The sequence below is a fragment of the Silurus meridionalis genome, chromosome 21 (genome assembly GCF_014805685.1).
Source record: "Silurus meridionalis isolate SWU-2019-XX chromosome 21, ASM1480568v1, whole genome shotgun sequence".
In the NCBI taxonomy this organism is placed as follows: domain Eukaryota; kingdom Metazoa; phylum Chordata; class Actinopteri; order Siluriformes; family Siluridae; genus Silurus; species Silurus meridionalis.
In genome coordinates this window covers 11,250,811-11,267,669 of record NC_060904.1, presented here as the reverse complement: position 1 = coordinate 11,267,669, position 16,859 = coordinate 11,250,811, and the positions used below count along the sequence as shown (strand labels likewise).

At 38.7% G+C, this 16,859-nt stretch overlaps 1 protein-coding gene across 1 annotated transcript in view; it reads left to right on the top strand.

Moving 5' to 3' along the window:
- The window catches only part of LOC124375501 (vacuolar protein sorting-associated protein 13B-like), a 95,866-nt gene that overhangs the window by 38,441 nt on the left and 40,566 nt on the right, over positions 1-16,859 (top strand). Inside the window, 10 exon segments of the mRNA XM_046833914.1 lie at positions 3,697-3,809; positions 4,112-4,250; positions 5,273-5,400; positions 6,248-6,482; positions 6,805-7,028; positions 7,958-8,167; positions 10,565-10,592; positions 10,595-10,732; positions 12,365-12,479; positions 15,853-15,994. Of these exon segments, the coding sequence (XP_046689870.1) occupies positions 3,697-3,809; positions 4,112-4,250; positions 5,273-5,400; positions 6,248-6,482; positions 6,805-7,028; positions 7,958-8,167; positions 10,565-10,592; positions 10,595-10,732; positions 12,365-12,479; positions 15,853-15,994 (1,472 nt within the window).

Here is a 16,859-nt window from a genome sequence, read left to right as displayed (position 1 = left end):
GGGTTAACTTTTCAACTTAACAATCTGAAAGAAATGTACTGAACAGGTAAAGTTTATCAGCACTGAGCAGCAGTTTAGTTCTAAATAAAAAGAAAGGTAATGCTGTGTTTTTGCTGTTAGTAAATTTGAGCTTTTACAGCAGTAGTGTACAGCCTGTAGTGTAGAGAGCTATTTGGACATAGTGATTTAAATAGACATAAGCATTTCGATACCCACTGAACAAGTCTGCAATCCTCCTACAGGAGTCTCCTAAGAGAATGATGAAGAAGGGAGAAAAAACTAGCAGATGGAGCCTGTAGTTTTCAAAGCTAGTTTATATATTGTGGATTTTTCATATTGTAAGTGGTGAATAATCTGCTCTGGTTCACAGACACTACCTTTGATGAACATGCGTCTTGAACGTCTTTTTTTTTTTTTTTTTTTTTTACACAAACACACACCTGTTTATTCCTGTTCTATAAATCACTGTTTAGAATCCATTAATGTTTACATATTTAGATGTGTGCATCCTTGTGTTTATTTGAGAGGATAAACAGCTCCAGACATTCATGTTTATGAGCATGTTTTTTGTTTGAACTCTCCTGCTCATACAACCAGTATGTTGTGTCCCAATGCACACATTGGCAAGCTTTAAAATAAAACAGTTGTGTGCCCCTTGTATGTGTTCTTATACCAGTTTACGTCATTATCTTTTCAAGCCATTGTATTTGGTTACATCTCTAGTGTGCCTTTAATATTCTATTTATCAGATAGTCAGTTAGAAGAAATCAAGCACCAGTGTACATCAGCTTCATAGTAACACTGATATAGTGTGAGATTAGCACCTGGGAGTTGATGACTGTAACAACAATGAAGTAAATAGGAAAGATACGTCTTATTTGAAAGGTTGATGACTCAACTGGGGTTACAGGTCAGAAAGAAGAAATAAAAAGGAGAAGCTGTGAGATTGCAGGAGGAGATAAGTGCATAGGAGGTGAAGCTAAGTTAAAAGGGATGTAAAATTGACCAATAGAAAAACAAGTGAATGAGGTGAGTGACAGCGGAGATGATCTGTAGTGCATTACAGATGAGTATGCACTGGACAACAGAAAAACTCAAGAATTAAACAAACTTTAACTGCTTTGACCCCACCCCAAATCAGAGTTTGAACCTCTGTCTTCAATTGCAAGGTCTCTGCTGAACACTTTGATAAAAAGCAGACATGAAATGTAGTGTGTGCATTAATAGTGTTAATCACTTGGTCTGTGTCTGTTAATGTAATGGTATGAGTCTTGATTTATTCTGTCCCTGCACAAAGTAAGTTGATAGAACTGATAGTATTTTGGGTGGTGGTGGTGGTGGTGGTGGGGGGTTATAACTTTGCTTGCATGGTGTTGGATGGTGTGTGCATTTGTAATGTTAGCAGTACTTTACACACTTCAGGATTCATGAGGTGACGGCGCATATTGTTTTGTTGAGCGTTGTAAAATAATTGTAAAGTCATTCTGGATAAGTGCGTCTTCCAAATGGAAATGTTGTTGAGCAGCAGGGCAAGGAGGAATTGAGGGTGAATTATATTGCCAGGCCGTGGGTCATCATAAATCAGGTTTTGCTCTTGCCTTTAATAGGTGTTATCAGCAGTACAAACATACACCAGACCCATCATTAATTCTGCCTCTAAATGCTGAAAAGAAGCACTCCAAACCTCATAACACTAAAAAGTAAACTGGCTTTAAAAACCACATATGAACAAAGAATTAAAATCTTTCCTCAAACGTTCTTGCTTGAAACTGAACCCCCAGTTACAATAACCTGAGGACTGTGGCTGAGTCTTGTGTTTTATGTGTGCAGCTGCTTTATGATCTGTGTTTGGGGTGAGAGTGTTTAGCGGGTACATGTGTGGTTTGTATTGCGGTGCTTATGAGTAATTACTCAGCCTGTTTCAAGTGTGCACAACCGCTCCAGTGCAGGAATGCATAGCGTACTGAAGTCCTGAGTTTCAGCAAAGCCTGGGATGAAGGAATGCCTTAAGTTTAAATCACAGGCTCACCAAATCTTAACCCATAGCACTCTGAGCTTCAAGAGCACTGTACTATGGCTGACTTCCCGAACACGTTGATGATCTGGTGTTTATTAAAAGTGGAATTTTGGCTCTCTGCGCACAGCATGCATTGAAATTTAGCGCAGCTGAGAATGCTAGTCCTTTTGTGTACTCTCATACTGTCTAGTTGTCTCATTACCAAACTACTTAAGTCTTTGCTTTTCCCCTAAACACTGATCATTGCTTAATTATTGATTTGATTCAAATATTATGACGATTTGTCCGTATCAACTTGTCAACTTAAAACGCTGGTGGAATGCATTTGTGGCATGTGGATAATGTTTAACACTGAAAAACAAAACAGTGTATTGTTCTTTTAAAAACACAATTTGGAAAGGATATTGGAATCAGAAGCAAACGTGATCCGTTGGTATGTCAGTCAGAACTCTGGCACATTTTCACATTCTATGCTTTTTATTTGAACAGATGAGAATATGGTATTTGTACTTCCTTGCAGACAGCATTTTTCAGTTTTACCACACTAGACGGAACGTGCCAGAGAAACTTGTCAACCTACAGGAGAACTGTATTGTGGTATTTTATAACATTACTGCCTCCCTGTGGCAATTCATAGGTCTGTACCCTGGTCAAAATTGTTTCCGTTGCTTTCTGCATTACGGACTACAAATTTATTTAGAGATTTAATAGTTATTGTAGTTTATAATAGTTTTTGTATTTATTTATACTGTAGTTTGGAATGTAGTTTGGACTGTAGTTAATGTCAACAGTCTGCTACATTGACTCAGGACTACAGTTTGCTTCTGATCACCATCACTGTACTCCGCAACATCGTATATCTGCTATAAATGGACATTCGGTGCAACCCAGATGAGGAAGAGGTTCCCTCTTGAGTCTGGTTCCTCTCAAGGTTTCTTCCTTATGCCATCTCAGGGAGTTTTTCCTTGCCACAGTCGCCACCGGCTTGCTCATCAAGGACAAACTTACACGTATAAAGAACATCTTATTCATTCTTTATAACCACATTATCTGTGTCAAGCTGCTTTGAGATAATGTTCATTGTTAAAAGCGCTATAAGATAAAAATTGAATTGAATTGAATTAATACAATTCTGAAAGCAATTCCATTTTTTTCAATATATCTGACAAAAATTTTACAACTGACCGCAGTGCCCAGTGTACATATTTCTACTTCCCATTATTAGTTCCAGTTTCTCACCCAGCAATTTTCTATGAGTAAAAGTTTGCTGCTTCCAATCAAAAGCTGTGTGTTATTTTGCTCCACCTACACCATTGTGATTTGGTGTAATAAACATAAACAACGCTTCATTGTATTTTTAATACCTCCCTTGTTCAAACTCCCATATTATCCCTTTTACTTTTGGCTGGATTCGATGTGCACACTGGCTCATGCTTTCCTTAGCAATAATCTATGATTAAAGCAATAGTGAGGAAGAGAGGGTGGACAGAGCAGACTGGGAAAACCTTTTTATTTTAAACTTGAAAGATTTTTTTGATTAAATACTTTTTTTTATGTAAAAGCACAATAAGTTATGCAATTATTTATTGAGCAGTCATGTAAAAAAAAAAAAATGTGAACAGGAATCTAAGGATATAGAGAACATATTTTTTAACTTGTGGTTTCTTTTTATGTTGTAGGTGCTGTACTACTTGTTGGTGTGCAGGGCATTGCTGTAAATCTGGATCCTATTTTGTCCACTTGGCTGCTTTATCACTCTCAGAGACCCACAACAAACCGGCAGACACAACCGGTAGGATCACTTTTTGCTGTTTAGCTGTTTGCCATTTTGTCTGCCACCCCTTTTTAAGCCACTAAAAGTAACTGTTCAAGTGGTTTCTGAGCCACGTAATAGCCAGGTATTATGTCCTTATTTTTCTACTTAATAATTAGAATGTAAAAGGTCCAGTGTTAATTTTGGCTTCAGTATCTGTTATTTCTTTATGTGAACTCCAATGATATTCTACTGCTAGTCAAAGCAATTAATTACTTGTCTAGGTTTAAATATATGAAAATGTGTGTTTTTTATCTGCTTTCTTTATGACTCTTATGCAGACTGTTAGCAGTGGATCTATTTTGATGATGAAGACGAGGGAGGATGAGGCATCTGTGGCCAGTACTCCTCTGGCCAAGCAGTTTTCCAATCAGGCATCAGACTACATCAGCAGCCCAGTGAAGACAAAGACAATAACAGGTACAATACAGAGTATCAAAGAATGATACAGAGCACTAAAGCCTCATTTTGTTTATTGAATTTTATTTATTTACCTCACTAAACTCAGCTACCATACTTCCACATGTTTGGTTGAACATTTCTGTGGGCTTGCTGTGTATCCTACCCATTTCAGGGACAGCACTCGGGAGTTAAATGCTGTTAGCAATCATTACTATAAATGATTGTGTCATTCAAATGGGCAGCAGCATAAAATGTCTCTGAAATGTCACCTGTGTTGTGACCCCAATATACATATGGCTGGAAGAGTCAGGTGTCCAATACATTTGCCATTTTCAGCAAATGGACTTTCTTGTGAGCCAGCTTCAGAAGGGGATTCATTTGCAGTGTGTCTGCAGTCTGCGTATGGTCTGAGCACTGGCAAGCATACCCTCTGCTTCTGCAACCTCTAAAGCAATGCTACCATATTTTTATGCAGCTTCTGCACCTGACACAACTTTGATCAGGCATGTTCTAAGTGGAACCTGTTTAGGAAAACCTCTATATGACCCTGGCCACTGTACTCTAACTCAGTTTCAGGGTGTTACCGATCTTCTTATAGCCTAAGCCATCTTTGTGGAGAGCAACAATTCTAATTCTAAAAAATGTACTGCTGTTATCGCTTAGAGTGTACTCACTTTTGTTGCCAGTTATTTTGACAATAATGGCTGTATGTTGAGCTATTTTCAGAGGACAGTAAATCTATACTGCTATACAAGCTGCACATTGACTACTCTAAATATATCCAAGTTTCATTTCTATAGTATTGACCCTTTAGAAGATATACTAAAATGGTTGCTGAGATGTGAGGGGTGTACTCACTATATATCTTTGATCACTTATAAAGTCTTCTGCAATGAAAAGTGTAATCTTACAGAAATGTGTGTGTGTGTGTGTGTGTGTGTGTGTGTCTCTGTGTGTGTCTCTGTGTGTGTCTCTGTGTGTGTCTCTGTGTGTGTGTCTGTGTGTGTGTCTGTGTCTGTGTCTCTCTTTGCCTTCTTCAGAGTCTCGTCCCCTTTCGATCCCACTGAAAATTACACAGTCAACAACTAAGTGTGCAGCATCTTCGGATGAGTGGATAAAGAACCTAATCACACAGGCTTGGGATAATGTCAAACGTCTTACACTGCAGGTACACAACTATCCAGCATTGTCATATTCCAAGATTCACTGATCAGTTCACCTTATTTTTCCTAAACTGCAAATTCTACTACACTCCTCATAATATATTTTGTACTGCTCTTTGTGAACAGTAGCCACATGGAACAGCATCATCCTCAGTAGAAAAAAGACAAAAGAGTGTTTGTGAGAGTTGTGAGATCCTTGAATTTATTCTATAGGATTAACTGTGAGTCTATATTAGGAATTTAGTAATTCCCAAATAGGTGACTGCATTTCTCTTAGGCAACATTGCACTGAAATTGGATCTTCTGAAACAGAAAGTCTGTTTAAATGGAAAAATACCTGCCACAATAACACCACGCAGTGCTTTCCCAGAAAGAGTCACGGTTTGTCTGAAACTGTCTTAGGGGGTTAAAAATTGGTATGGTGGTCCATTGTCTACAAACCTTTGTCTAATAATGGAGTGATTCTTTTTTTCTGCTTCACAGATGAGTTTCTCCTTCCAGTTGTCAGAGTGCATCTATCAGAAAAGATGCACCATTGATTGTCTTTGTTAATATACTACAGCTTTGTGCTTTGTTGTCTTTAGGACATGCTTTAAGGTTAACCACTTTAGCATTGCCTAGCAACTCTCAGGGCTTCTTATGCGGGAATGTTTCCCTGTCAGGAATTTCATAATAGAGATACGCATTCCTTAATTATTTTCTAAATGCTTAAGAATTAGAATGTTTAAGTTCCCTTTTAGCACTTTAGCACTTTTGATTTTTTGAACCTCTCTTTTTATGTATGTTCTAAACATTTGAGTCAAATAGGAAGAGCTTTTTAATAATAAAGCTATATGTGACCCCCAATCACAGGTGGAGCTGCAGTCATGCTGTGTGTTTGTGCCTAAGGACACCCTGCCATGCCCCTGCACCATAGTGTGCGGTGATATACCAGGCACTGTGCGCAGCTGGTACCACAACCAGGCCTCGATGCCAGGGACTCTAGTCATCTGTCTGCCTCAAATTAGCGTTATGAGTGCTGGGCATAGGCATATGGAGCCCTTACAAGAGATTCCCTTCACTGTGCCAAAACCTGTACTGGAGGAGGGTATGAAGAGCACAAACATGCAAACACATAAATACACAACACAGGCATTTCTAGGTAAATAATCTTGGATGTAGTAATCGTATAATACTGAACACAAATTAGAATTACATAGTCACAATGTGCTAAAAAATACACACAGACATTCAATGGACAGGTTAAACAAGGCAAGTTGGTAGTGGTGCCAGGGTGGGTTTTTTGTTTTGTTTTAAGCTGTTGATTACAAGTTGAGCTAATGATTGTGAGCTGAAGTGCTAATATTTCAAGTGGATTGTTTCTTTTCTCACTACAGTATGTGCTTCTCTTCGCATGCCTATGTATGCAGGTGATGCTTTTCCCTGGACATTTACAGTAGGCCAATTCAGTATATATACATTGCTGGGGCATCAGCGCTCGCTCTCCCTCCTGGAGCCAGTAGGCTGTACCTCTACCCTTGCAGTCACCTCTCACAAACTGCCAGCTTCCACCTCTCTTGACTCCAGACATTCCTTCATCGTCTGCTTGCATGTAGACCTGCAACCACTTCATGTAAAAGTCTCCAACCCACAGGTACAACACTGCGCTTCTTACAATTCTACACATTCAATGATTAACTGTCTGCTAGTCACTTCTCCAACTGTAGTTTAAATTTAGTTACTATGAAAATAAAACGTGTGTGTGTGTGTGTGTGTGTGTGTGTGTGTGTGTGTGTGTGTGTGTGTGTGTGTGTGTGTATCTAAACTAGCCAAACTAGTATTAATCAGAATATAATAAATGAATTTACAAATCTTTTAAACTTTGTCGTTTTAACAATTACCTGGATGCCCCTCAACTGTTCTTTATTATATATAATCACATCGAATATATCAATGTATGTTCGATTTCAGTTACCGTAGTTAAATTCAATATCCACTATCTACATGTATTTAGGATGCCACAGAACAAAAATGGCTCAGTTTGGATCATAAAACTTAGTTTAGTAGGTCACTTTACACTTCTTTTCTGGTTATAGTGCATGCTCAAGGACTTTGAAAAGCTGCATAAATAGTAAAATTCTGGCCATGGGAACATTAGTCAAACAATTTGTTAATTAATGATATGGAAAGCTTTTGAAAGCTTTGGAAGCTCATATGGAAGCTTATCCATCTCCTGTACAACTGTAATAGTGAAATTGCTAATTTTCCTGTCTTTGTTAAGGTCACTGTTTCTGGAAGTTAAAATCAAATGTCTTGATATTTTAAACTAGAAAATAAGTGTGGGAAATATTTTATTGCACAAGCATTTTCTATATTGTTATTTTCATGGCATGGTGATCAATGGTTGAATGTATTCTTCTGCATTTCACTTGGATTTGTTTATACATGAATGTATGTGATGGGTCTAAAATTAGTTTAAGATAAAGTGGAAGATAAATCTTGGTTTTGAGTCCCAAATAGGGTTACTTACTTCTGTTCTTGTTCAAAATGATAATATAATAATAAAGTCTTTCCTGCTCACAGGTGCAGCTGTTATATGAGTTATATCTAAATTGGAGCAGTGTTTGGGATTGTCTGCAAAGAAGAGGAATCTTGTGGCATGCATCTGGCTTTCAAGGGGAAACTCCTTCCCAACCTGGTGGACCTACCTCCCCCTTCCACAGCAGTGCAGGCACCATTCCCCCTGATAATGGCAGCTTAAGTCGATCAGCTGACCTGGGCTCCCACACAGAGGTCTGTTATACATACAGTGCCCTCCACAATTATTGGCACCCCTGTTTAAGATGTGGTCGTGGACTTCTAAAAATTCTCCTTTTTTTTAAAACAACATAGAACCCAAATGCAAAAAAAGAGAAAAATCCAACCTTTCATTTAAGTACATTACTTTGGTGGTAAAAAAAATCATACATTTAGGAAAAAAAAAAACCTTGAAATCATGTGTCCCACAATTATTGGCACCCCTAACAATTCCTCTGAAAAATTTTATTTCTATTTTTTTAATATATTTTTCTGTAGTTGCTAAGGTTGGTCAGGGTATCTAGGGACTTTTAATTAGTAATTCATGATTTCCTGTGTCCCTGGGGCATAAATATGACGTGACACAGAGGCCTAATTCTCTTACCCATTTGTCAACATAGCAAAGACAAGAGAACACACCATTCAAGTAAGGCAGATGTGTGTCGACCTTCATAAGTCAGGCAATGGCTACAAGAAAATAGCCACTCGCCTTAACTTGCCGGTATCTACAGTCAGAGGAATCATTAAGAAGTTTAAAACAACTGGAACAGTGACAAACAAGGCTGGAAGAGGTCCCAAGTTTATCTTGCCACAACGCACAGTGAGGAGGATGGTAAGAGAAGTAAAAAAATCTCCCAAGCTCACCGTCACAGAATTGCATCAAAGAGTGGCATCTTGGGGTCACAGAGTCTCCAAAACAACCATCAGACGCTCTCTACATGCCAACAAGCTGTTTGGGAGGCATGCAAGGAAAAAGCCTTTTCTCACTAACACTCACAAACGTAAACGCCTGGAGTTTGCTAAGCGGTACTGGGACTTCAACTGGGATCGTGTGCTTTGGTCAGATGAGACTAAGATTGAGCTTTTGGCAACAAACACTCTAAGTGGGTCTGGCGTAAAACAAAAGATGAGTATGCCGAAAGCACCTCATGCCCACCGTGAAGTATGGTGGAGGATCTGTGATGCTGTGGGCCTGTTTCTCTTCCAAAGGCCCTGGGAACCTTGTTAGGGTGCATGGCATTATGAACGCTTTGAAGTACCAGGATATTTTAAATAAAAACCTGATGGCCTCTGCCAGAAAGCTGAAGATGGGTCGTCATTGGGTCTTTCAGCAGGATAATGATCCAAAACATGTGGCAAAATCTACACAAAAGTGGTTCAGCAGTCACAAACTCAAGGTCCTCCCATGGCCATCTCAGTCCCCAGACCTCAACCCAATCGAAAACCTGTGGGGCGAGCTAAAGAGAAGAGTGCATAAGAGAGGACCCAGGACACTGGATGATCTAGAAAGATTGTGCAAAGAAGAATGGTCAAAAATCCCTCTCTCTGTGTTCTCCAATCTTGTGAAATGTTATAGGAGGAGATTAAGTGCTGTCTTGTTGGCAAAAGGAGGTTGTACAAAGTATTAACATCAGGGGTGCCAATAATTTTGGCACACATGATTTCAAGTTTTTTTTTTTTCTAAATGTGTGATTTTTTTTTTTACCACCAAAGTAATGTACTTAAATAAAAGGTTGGATTTTTCTCTTTTTTTGCATTTGGGTTCTATGTTGTTTTAAAAAAAAGAAAAATTTTTAGAAGTCCACGACCACATCTTAAACAGGGGTGCCAATAATTGTGGAGGGCACTGTATATCAGACATTTACTGCACTCAGACCCACCGCTTACACTTCATATACTCGCACACAGATGCTTACATTAAGGGGGTGGTTGTATGTGGTCAGGTAACTATAGTGTTGGTGTAGTCTGTTTGGTTTTCTGATTCGATGTGAAAAGACATGGACAATGTTTTGGAACATAAATGAGAAACTTTTTATGTATATCAGGAAAAGTAATTAATAAATTGAGCATTTATACGCTGTGAAAAATATTCCTCATGGAAATAGATGGATTGAAGATTGAACAGTACAGTCAGGGTCAAATGCTTTATTTGCATCAGAGACACTTAAAATATTGCCATTTTATCATCATAGAAAAATATTCTGTTCTGTAGCTTATAAAGTTAAGAAAGCTGTCCTTCCATACAATATGACACATATATATGTATATGTACAGAGCCAATGAAATCTAGTCAGTATCTAACCAAAAGTGTAAAAGTGGCCTATTTACTACAAATAGCAGTGTGTTAAATAAGGGTATGGGTCCATATGAACAGGGGAAAGAGTGATTAATGTACAGAATTTTGTTATACTAGCACCTCTTTTTTTTCCTTTTCCTCTGGAACATGGCTAATGACATATCATTTGAGGTCACATTCCATCAATACATCAGTATTTATACTTAACAGATATACTATACTAATAGGGACAGAAATCTGCAGACCACAGTCTTGACCATATACACATGTATCTGTGGGCTATTTTAATAAAAATGTCATGAATGTGCATTATCCAGGGTGACTTTGCACCAACTGGGGAAGACCCCTCTTCTCTGAGCCTCTAACTTTAGAGCAGAAGACGAGTACAATTGGTGGATCCAGTGGGAAAGTTAGCCTGTGGATGCAGTGGATGCTGCCCAAACTGACTGTCAAACTGTTTGCTCCAGATCCAACCACAAAGACAGGTACAGTTTTTTCCTCCCAACCAGTCTGTGTGTCAACAATGAATAACTTCACTTCAATATACAGTAACTCAAAAAATGTGAGTACACCCCTCACATTTCAGCAAACATTTCACTATATCTTCTCAAGAGACAATACCATAGAAATTAAACTTGGATATATTTTAGAGTAGTCAATGTGCAGCTTGTATAGCAGTATAGATTTACTGTCCTCTGAAAATAACTCAACATACAGCCATTATTGTCAAATAACTGGCAATATATATAATAGCTGTCATATCTCCTTGAAGATATGGTTTACATGCTTTGGAGAGGAAGATCTTGAGTGACCTGCTATAAAGCTCTGATCAGTACCTGCCTTTCATAATACTGTTGTGGCTGATGAACACATATCAATAAGCACTTATGTCAACAATGTTTAACAAATGTCTTCATTCCTCCCATCTTTCATTCACTTCCTCAATATGGGGAACTGTCAGGATTTTTTCATTTTAAGAAAAATTTTTAAGCGTAACCTAAAGAATCCATATCATGAGATTGCCGTAAAAATGGAAGTCGTATGCATTTGTACAAAATATGAGTTTGCAATGCAATACAGATCGTATTTCTGGTACGGAGTGAGTAGCCACAGTGACACTGAACTAACTCTGTTTTTTTTTTAAGTTTAATAATGATAATAAAAAAAGGACTTAATTCGTAGCATGGGCGCAGTAACAGCTTTCTCCTGTTGTTTGTGGGTTTTTTTTTGCATCCCAAACAATTCTTCTGGCAGTAGAGGGTCTTTTAGAATAGAATTGCCCTTATTTGTCACATACATTACAGCACAGTGAAATTCGTTCTTCGCATATCTCATCCTACTCAGAAGCTGGGTTCAGAGCACATGGTCGGCTATAAAAAGGCACCCCTGCAACACAGAAGGTTAAGGGCCTTGCTCAAGTGCCTAAGAGTGGCAGCTTGGTGATACCAGGGCTTGAACCCCCAACCTTTCGATTAGTAACCCAGCACCTTAACCACTGAGCTACCACTTCCCCTTTTTTGGTCTACCTGATGTGACTTAGTATCAACAGAACCTCTTTTGTCACTTCTTTATCAGAGTTTGAACAGTTGTGACTGGCATGTACACACGTTGAGATATTTTTTTTTTATATCCTTTTCCTGCTTTATAAAGTTCACCTACCTTATTACCAGGCCCATTGGCAGTTCTTTTGTTTTTTTCATTTTTCCCTTTTTTCATTATCAGTTATAATCTCTAAATAAATGGCAATATTTAACAATTTGAGGGTATGCAAACTTTTGAGCACAACCCTTTGCTCTTTTTTGGGTTTGGGTTTGAGATCAAGTGCCAGCTGTTAGAAGTTGAATCAGAATTTACAACCTGGCATTTCTGATTTCAGACCTCATCATTTTTAAGGTCAGCCAAAGTATTGGAATATAGATAATATTTGGTTTTATGTCCCTTTTTTGCAAAAACTGTACCATCAGTGATACACTTGTTGTATCTTTTTTTCTTTTTGCTAATTTTCCAGGATTTCACTGCAGCTTCTTCAAGATGTTTGTTTGTTCTTTGGGGGATTTTTTTCATACAGTCTTTTTTTGAAGAGGAAAGTTTTTGTTTTGTTCTGTGTTTGTTTACAGAGATCTGTGTGCTCAGTGAACTGGAGGATTTAAGTGCATCAGTGGACATGCAGGATGTGTACACGAAACTGAAATGTAAAGTGAGCAGCTTCAACATTGACCATTACAGAACCAGGTAGGACACATTTGGCAAGAACGAAATAGCGGAAGGAAAATGATTTATATACTGAGAGTGTTTGTACTGATTGTTAACTTGAGTTGCATCATTTGTTTGGCAATGCTAATTATTGAACACCGTTTCCATGGCTGCTTTAAGGACAACATTGGTAAAGGTTGTAGATGGGTGTGTATGTTGAGATTGCATGATGAGATAGGCTTTATGTTTTAGACCAGGTGAGGCTGACTGTTTTGAAGGAGTCATTCTGCAGTGCAAGAAAAAAGCAGTGGTGAGATCCAGCAGTTACAGAACCTGCTTAAACTAATACTGTACAGAGGAACAGACACAGTTATTCTGCAGCATACAAGGGCAGTGGGGGGGGGCAGCAGTGTGTATTTCAGAGCTGTTCCAATCCACAGAATGCATATGTGCTGCAGACTGACTGCAGAAAGTTCCAAACGTGCATTGCAGTGTTTGTCTTCTGTGTGGTTCTACCCGTACCTCTTCTGATCGGCTAAGATGGATGCAATTAGCTGCTGATTGATTTTTTCTTGGTGCTGAAGATTGGGTGAGGCTGGGTAGTATTGCTTGTTGCTGAAACTGAATCAGGGTCATTCCATTAAGTTTTGCTTGTTCATCCATGTTTTCGGCTTGTGCAATATTGTTTTTTTTTCCCCCATGCATTTTATGTTCTGTTATTAAAACAACAAAAATAAATAAATAAATTCATAAATTAGCATTTCCTCTATTTTAAAACGTAGCAGTTATTTTACTTTTATCTCGAATCCGCAGTAACGTGGTAAACAAAAAATTGTTAATTAAGCTTAGAGATAGTATTTGGAGGAAAATAAATAAATTAAATAGTAAATAAATTAAATATTGCACATGCCTAACAGTTCTCATTATTAAACATATTTGTGAAAATCAAAAAACATAAAAAAAATTGGAATGTGGAAAAATGTGTATTTATAGTGGGGCAAAGAAGTATTTAGTCAGCCACCAAGTATGCAAGTTCTCCCACTTAAACAGATGAGAGAGGCCTGTAATTTTCATCATGCTACCATCAGTAACAAACTACGCCACCAGGTACTCAAATCCTGCAGTGCCAGACGTGTCCCCCTGTTTAAGCCAGTACATGTCCGGGCCCGTCTGAAGTTTGCTAAAGAGCATTTGGATGATCCAGAAGAGGATTGGAAATATGTCATATGGTCAGATGAAACCAAAATAGAGCTTTTTGGTTTGGAGGAGAAAGAATACTCAGTTGCTTCCAAAGAACACCATACCTACTGTGAAGCATGGGGGTGAAAACATCATGCTTTGGGGCTGTTTTTCTGCAAAGGGACCAGGATGACTGATCCGTGTAAAGGAAAGAATGAATGGGGCCATGTATCGTGAGATTTGGACTGAAAACATCAGCAAGTCCATTGAAGATGAAACGTGGCTGGGTCTTTCAGCATGACGGTGATCCCAAACACACCGCCCGGGCAATGAAGGAGTGGCTGCGTAAGAATCATTTTAAGGTCCTGGAGTGCCCTAGCCAGTCTCCAGATCTCAACCCCATAGAACAGGGGTGGCCAACCAGTCAGAGACCGAGAGCCACATTTTTGACTGTGTTACCGCAAAGAGCCACATCATACACATGGGCACACATGAACATCACCCATCCCTTCCTCTTACACACACACACACACACACACACACACACACACACCTCTGCTCAGCCAGATTTATTGTAAATGTCACACACCAACATAATGACAGAAATTGACTCCTACAAGACCACAGGACAGTCATTTTCAACAATGAACACTGTGTGCACCGTCTCACACACACAAACTCATAGTTTAACCAAGTCCACAAACAAAAATATAATAATTTACAATAGCGTTTTTCTTTTACTATGCATGTTACTTAGTGGGACTTTTGGCATTCCTTGCCTTGAACAATCCCCTTCAAATCTGCCTCGGATTCCGTTGTTGCCACTCGAAGCAATTCTTTCACACGTGTGTCAGTCAGAACAGATCGATGCTTTGATTTCACGTGTTTCAGGGTAGAAAACAAGGACTTGGTGGTTTTTTTTTTATGTGCCTGTTCACTTCGCTTGAGGTCAAATGCGCATGTGCGTGAGATGAATATACCGCAGGGGTGGGCAATTAATTTTTACAAGGGGCCACATGAGAAACCTGAATTGTGTCAGAGGGCCACACCAACGATAATATTTTAGGGATGCACCGAAATGAAAATTCAATTCAAAAGGTATTGAAATCCATAATTTTTTTGTGTTATGCCTTTTGCCTCGGCACCATCACTGGAAAACTTTCCTGCCTTTTCAAAAACGTCCTCTACAGACGGAGTGCGCATGCTCGGATTGACTTTACTTTTCTGCGTCGCGTTCTTCTCATATTTAGAATGGCAATCGGGATGTTTGGATTTCAGGTGATAAATTAAACCCGACTTGGAGAAACTCTTTGCAGATACACCCCCTCTTGAAATTACAGCATTGCATGTTTTGCACATCGCTCTCTGCACACCGCAGACATGTTGGATCTTCTCCAGATAACCGTGTGCTGCTGCGCTTTTTTATTGCGTCATTACAATTGTGTTTCTGCCGTGTTGTTTCGGTGATTTAGGTATTTCCGAAAATATTCGGTGCATCCCTGTAATTTATGATTGGCCTCATGCCAAGGTCTGATATACCACAAAGTTTCCCAGTAGGGGCAAGCTCATTTAAGTCTTAAAAATACCGTATTGAACTCAAGCGAAGCGAACACGCACATTAAAAATCAAACACACAAACTTCGATATGAACGTAAGAGCCGCATGAAACCAGCCAAAGAGCCGCATGCGGCTCGCGAGCCGCGGGTTGGCCACCCCTGCCATAGAAAATCTTTGGGGGGAGTTGAAAATCCATGTTGCCCAGCGACAGCCCCAAAACATCACTGCTCTAGAGGAGATCTGCATGGAGGAATGGGCCAAACTACCAGCAATGACGTTTGATCTTTGTCATTGCCAACAAATAGTATATAACAAAGTATTGAGATTAACTTTTGTTATTGACCAAATACTTATTTTCCACCATTATTTGCATATAAATTCTTTAAAAAACAGACAATGTGATTTTCTGGATTTTTTTTTCCATTTTGTCTCTCATAGTTGAAGTGTACCTATGATGAAAATGACAGGCCTCTCTCATCTTTTTAAGTGGGAGAACTTGCACAATTTGTGGCTGACTAAATGCCCCACTGTAAGCCCTCTGAAATTATGATTTGCCTGAGTCTGTAATTTCACTATGCTGATGCTGCTTCCGTCCTTTTCAGTGTCTTCTGTTACCAATGAATAAAATCTTGTCTATTTTTTTTTTTGTTTGTCGAAACTTGCATTGGGGTTCTAGTGGGAAGGCTGGTCTTTTGTGGCCAGGTGTGTATAGTGGGGTGCTGCTATCCTGCACGGACAAACTGAACCGACGTACTCTGCTGCTCCGCCAAGTCAAGCATCAAGACCACTTCAGCCAATTCTCTGCCTTCTTTTCTCCTGTAAGCTCTTCTGTTTTGTCTCTGTTTTGGCAATTTAACATTTCCAGCAGCCTACGTGCACACAGTGACACATTTCTAATCCATTTATACACCATTAAAATGTTTGGCTTCTAGTTTTTATATATTTTAGAGACAAACTTTTGTGTATGTTTGCAGTAGGCTGCTGAATCCTCCGTTTCCTCAATAAGCTATCAGGCAAACCTAATTCATCCTTTGCAATTTGGTTCATCCTTTACACGCTTATGTCGTTTTTTTCTGCTGTTTTCATGCTTGACAAGTGCTGTAAAGACACTGTTCATACATTTTTTAAAATAATAATAATATTGATTAAAATTCCAATTACACATGAGAATTGAGATGCTAAAGATATTGTTATGGAGGTTTTATAGATGTAACTGCTGAGTTTTCAAATAGTTTGACACCAACTTTGCTACAAGGACATAGAAGCCTAATCTAACCTAATCTAGTTGCTACTTTGCAAATACAAGGCCACTGATTTAAAAATGTAAAGGTAATTATTCAATTTTTGCCCATGACAAAATGTGTTTAAAAAAAAAGGCCTTTTTTTTTTTTTTTTAACCCACTTTGTTGTTGATTTACTCACACACATCCCAAAATTCTGTGTCAGGATTTCCTGATAGAATTGAAATACACTGGAGATGAATAACTGAAACCTGCCCAGTGTGATAATTATATGATTTGGAGTTTTAAAGTAAGACTGGTCTTTTTCTTTGTGACTATAATGATTGGGACGTTTGCTATACGTTATATAATGGGTGAAAGAGAGTTTTCAAAGAGAATGACAAGTTTAAGGAAAAAAACATGCATTTCCATGAATATATGGCATTGCCCCTTAGCATGGTTT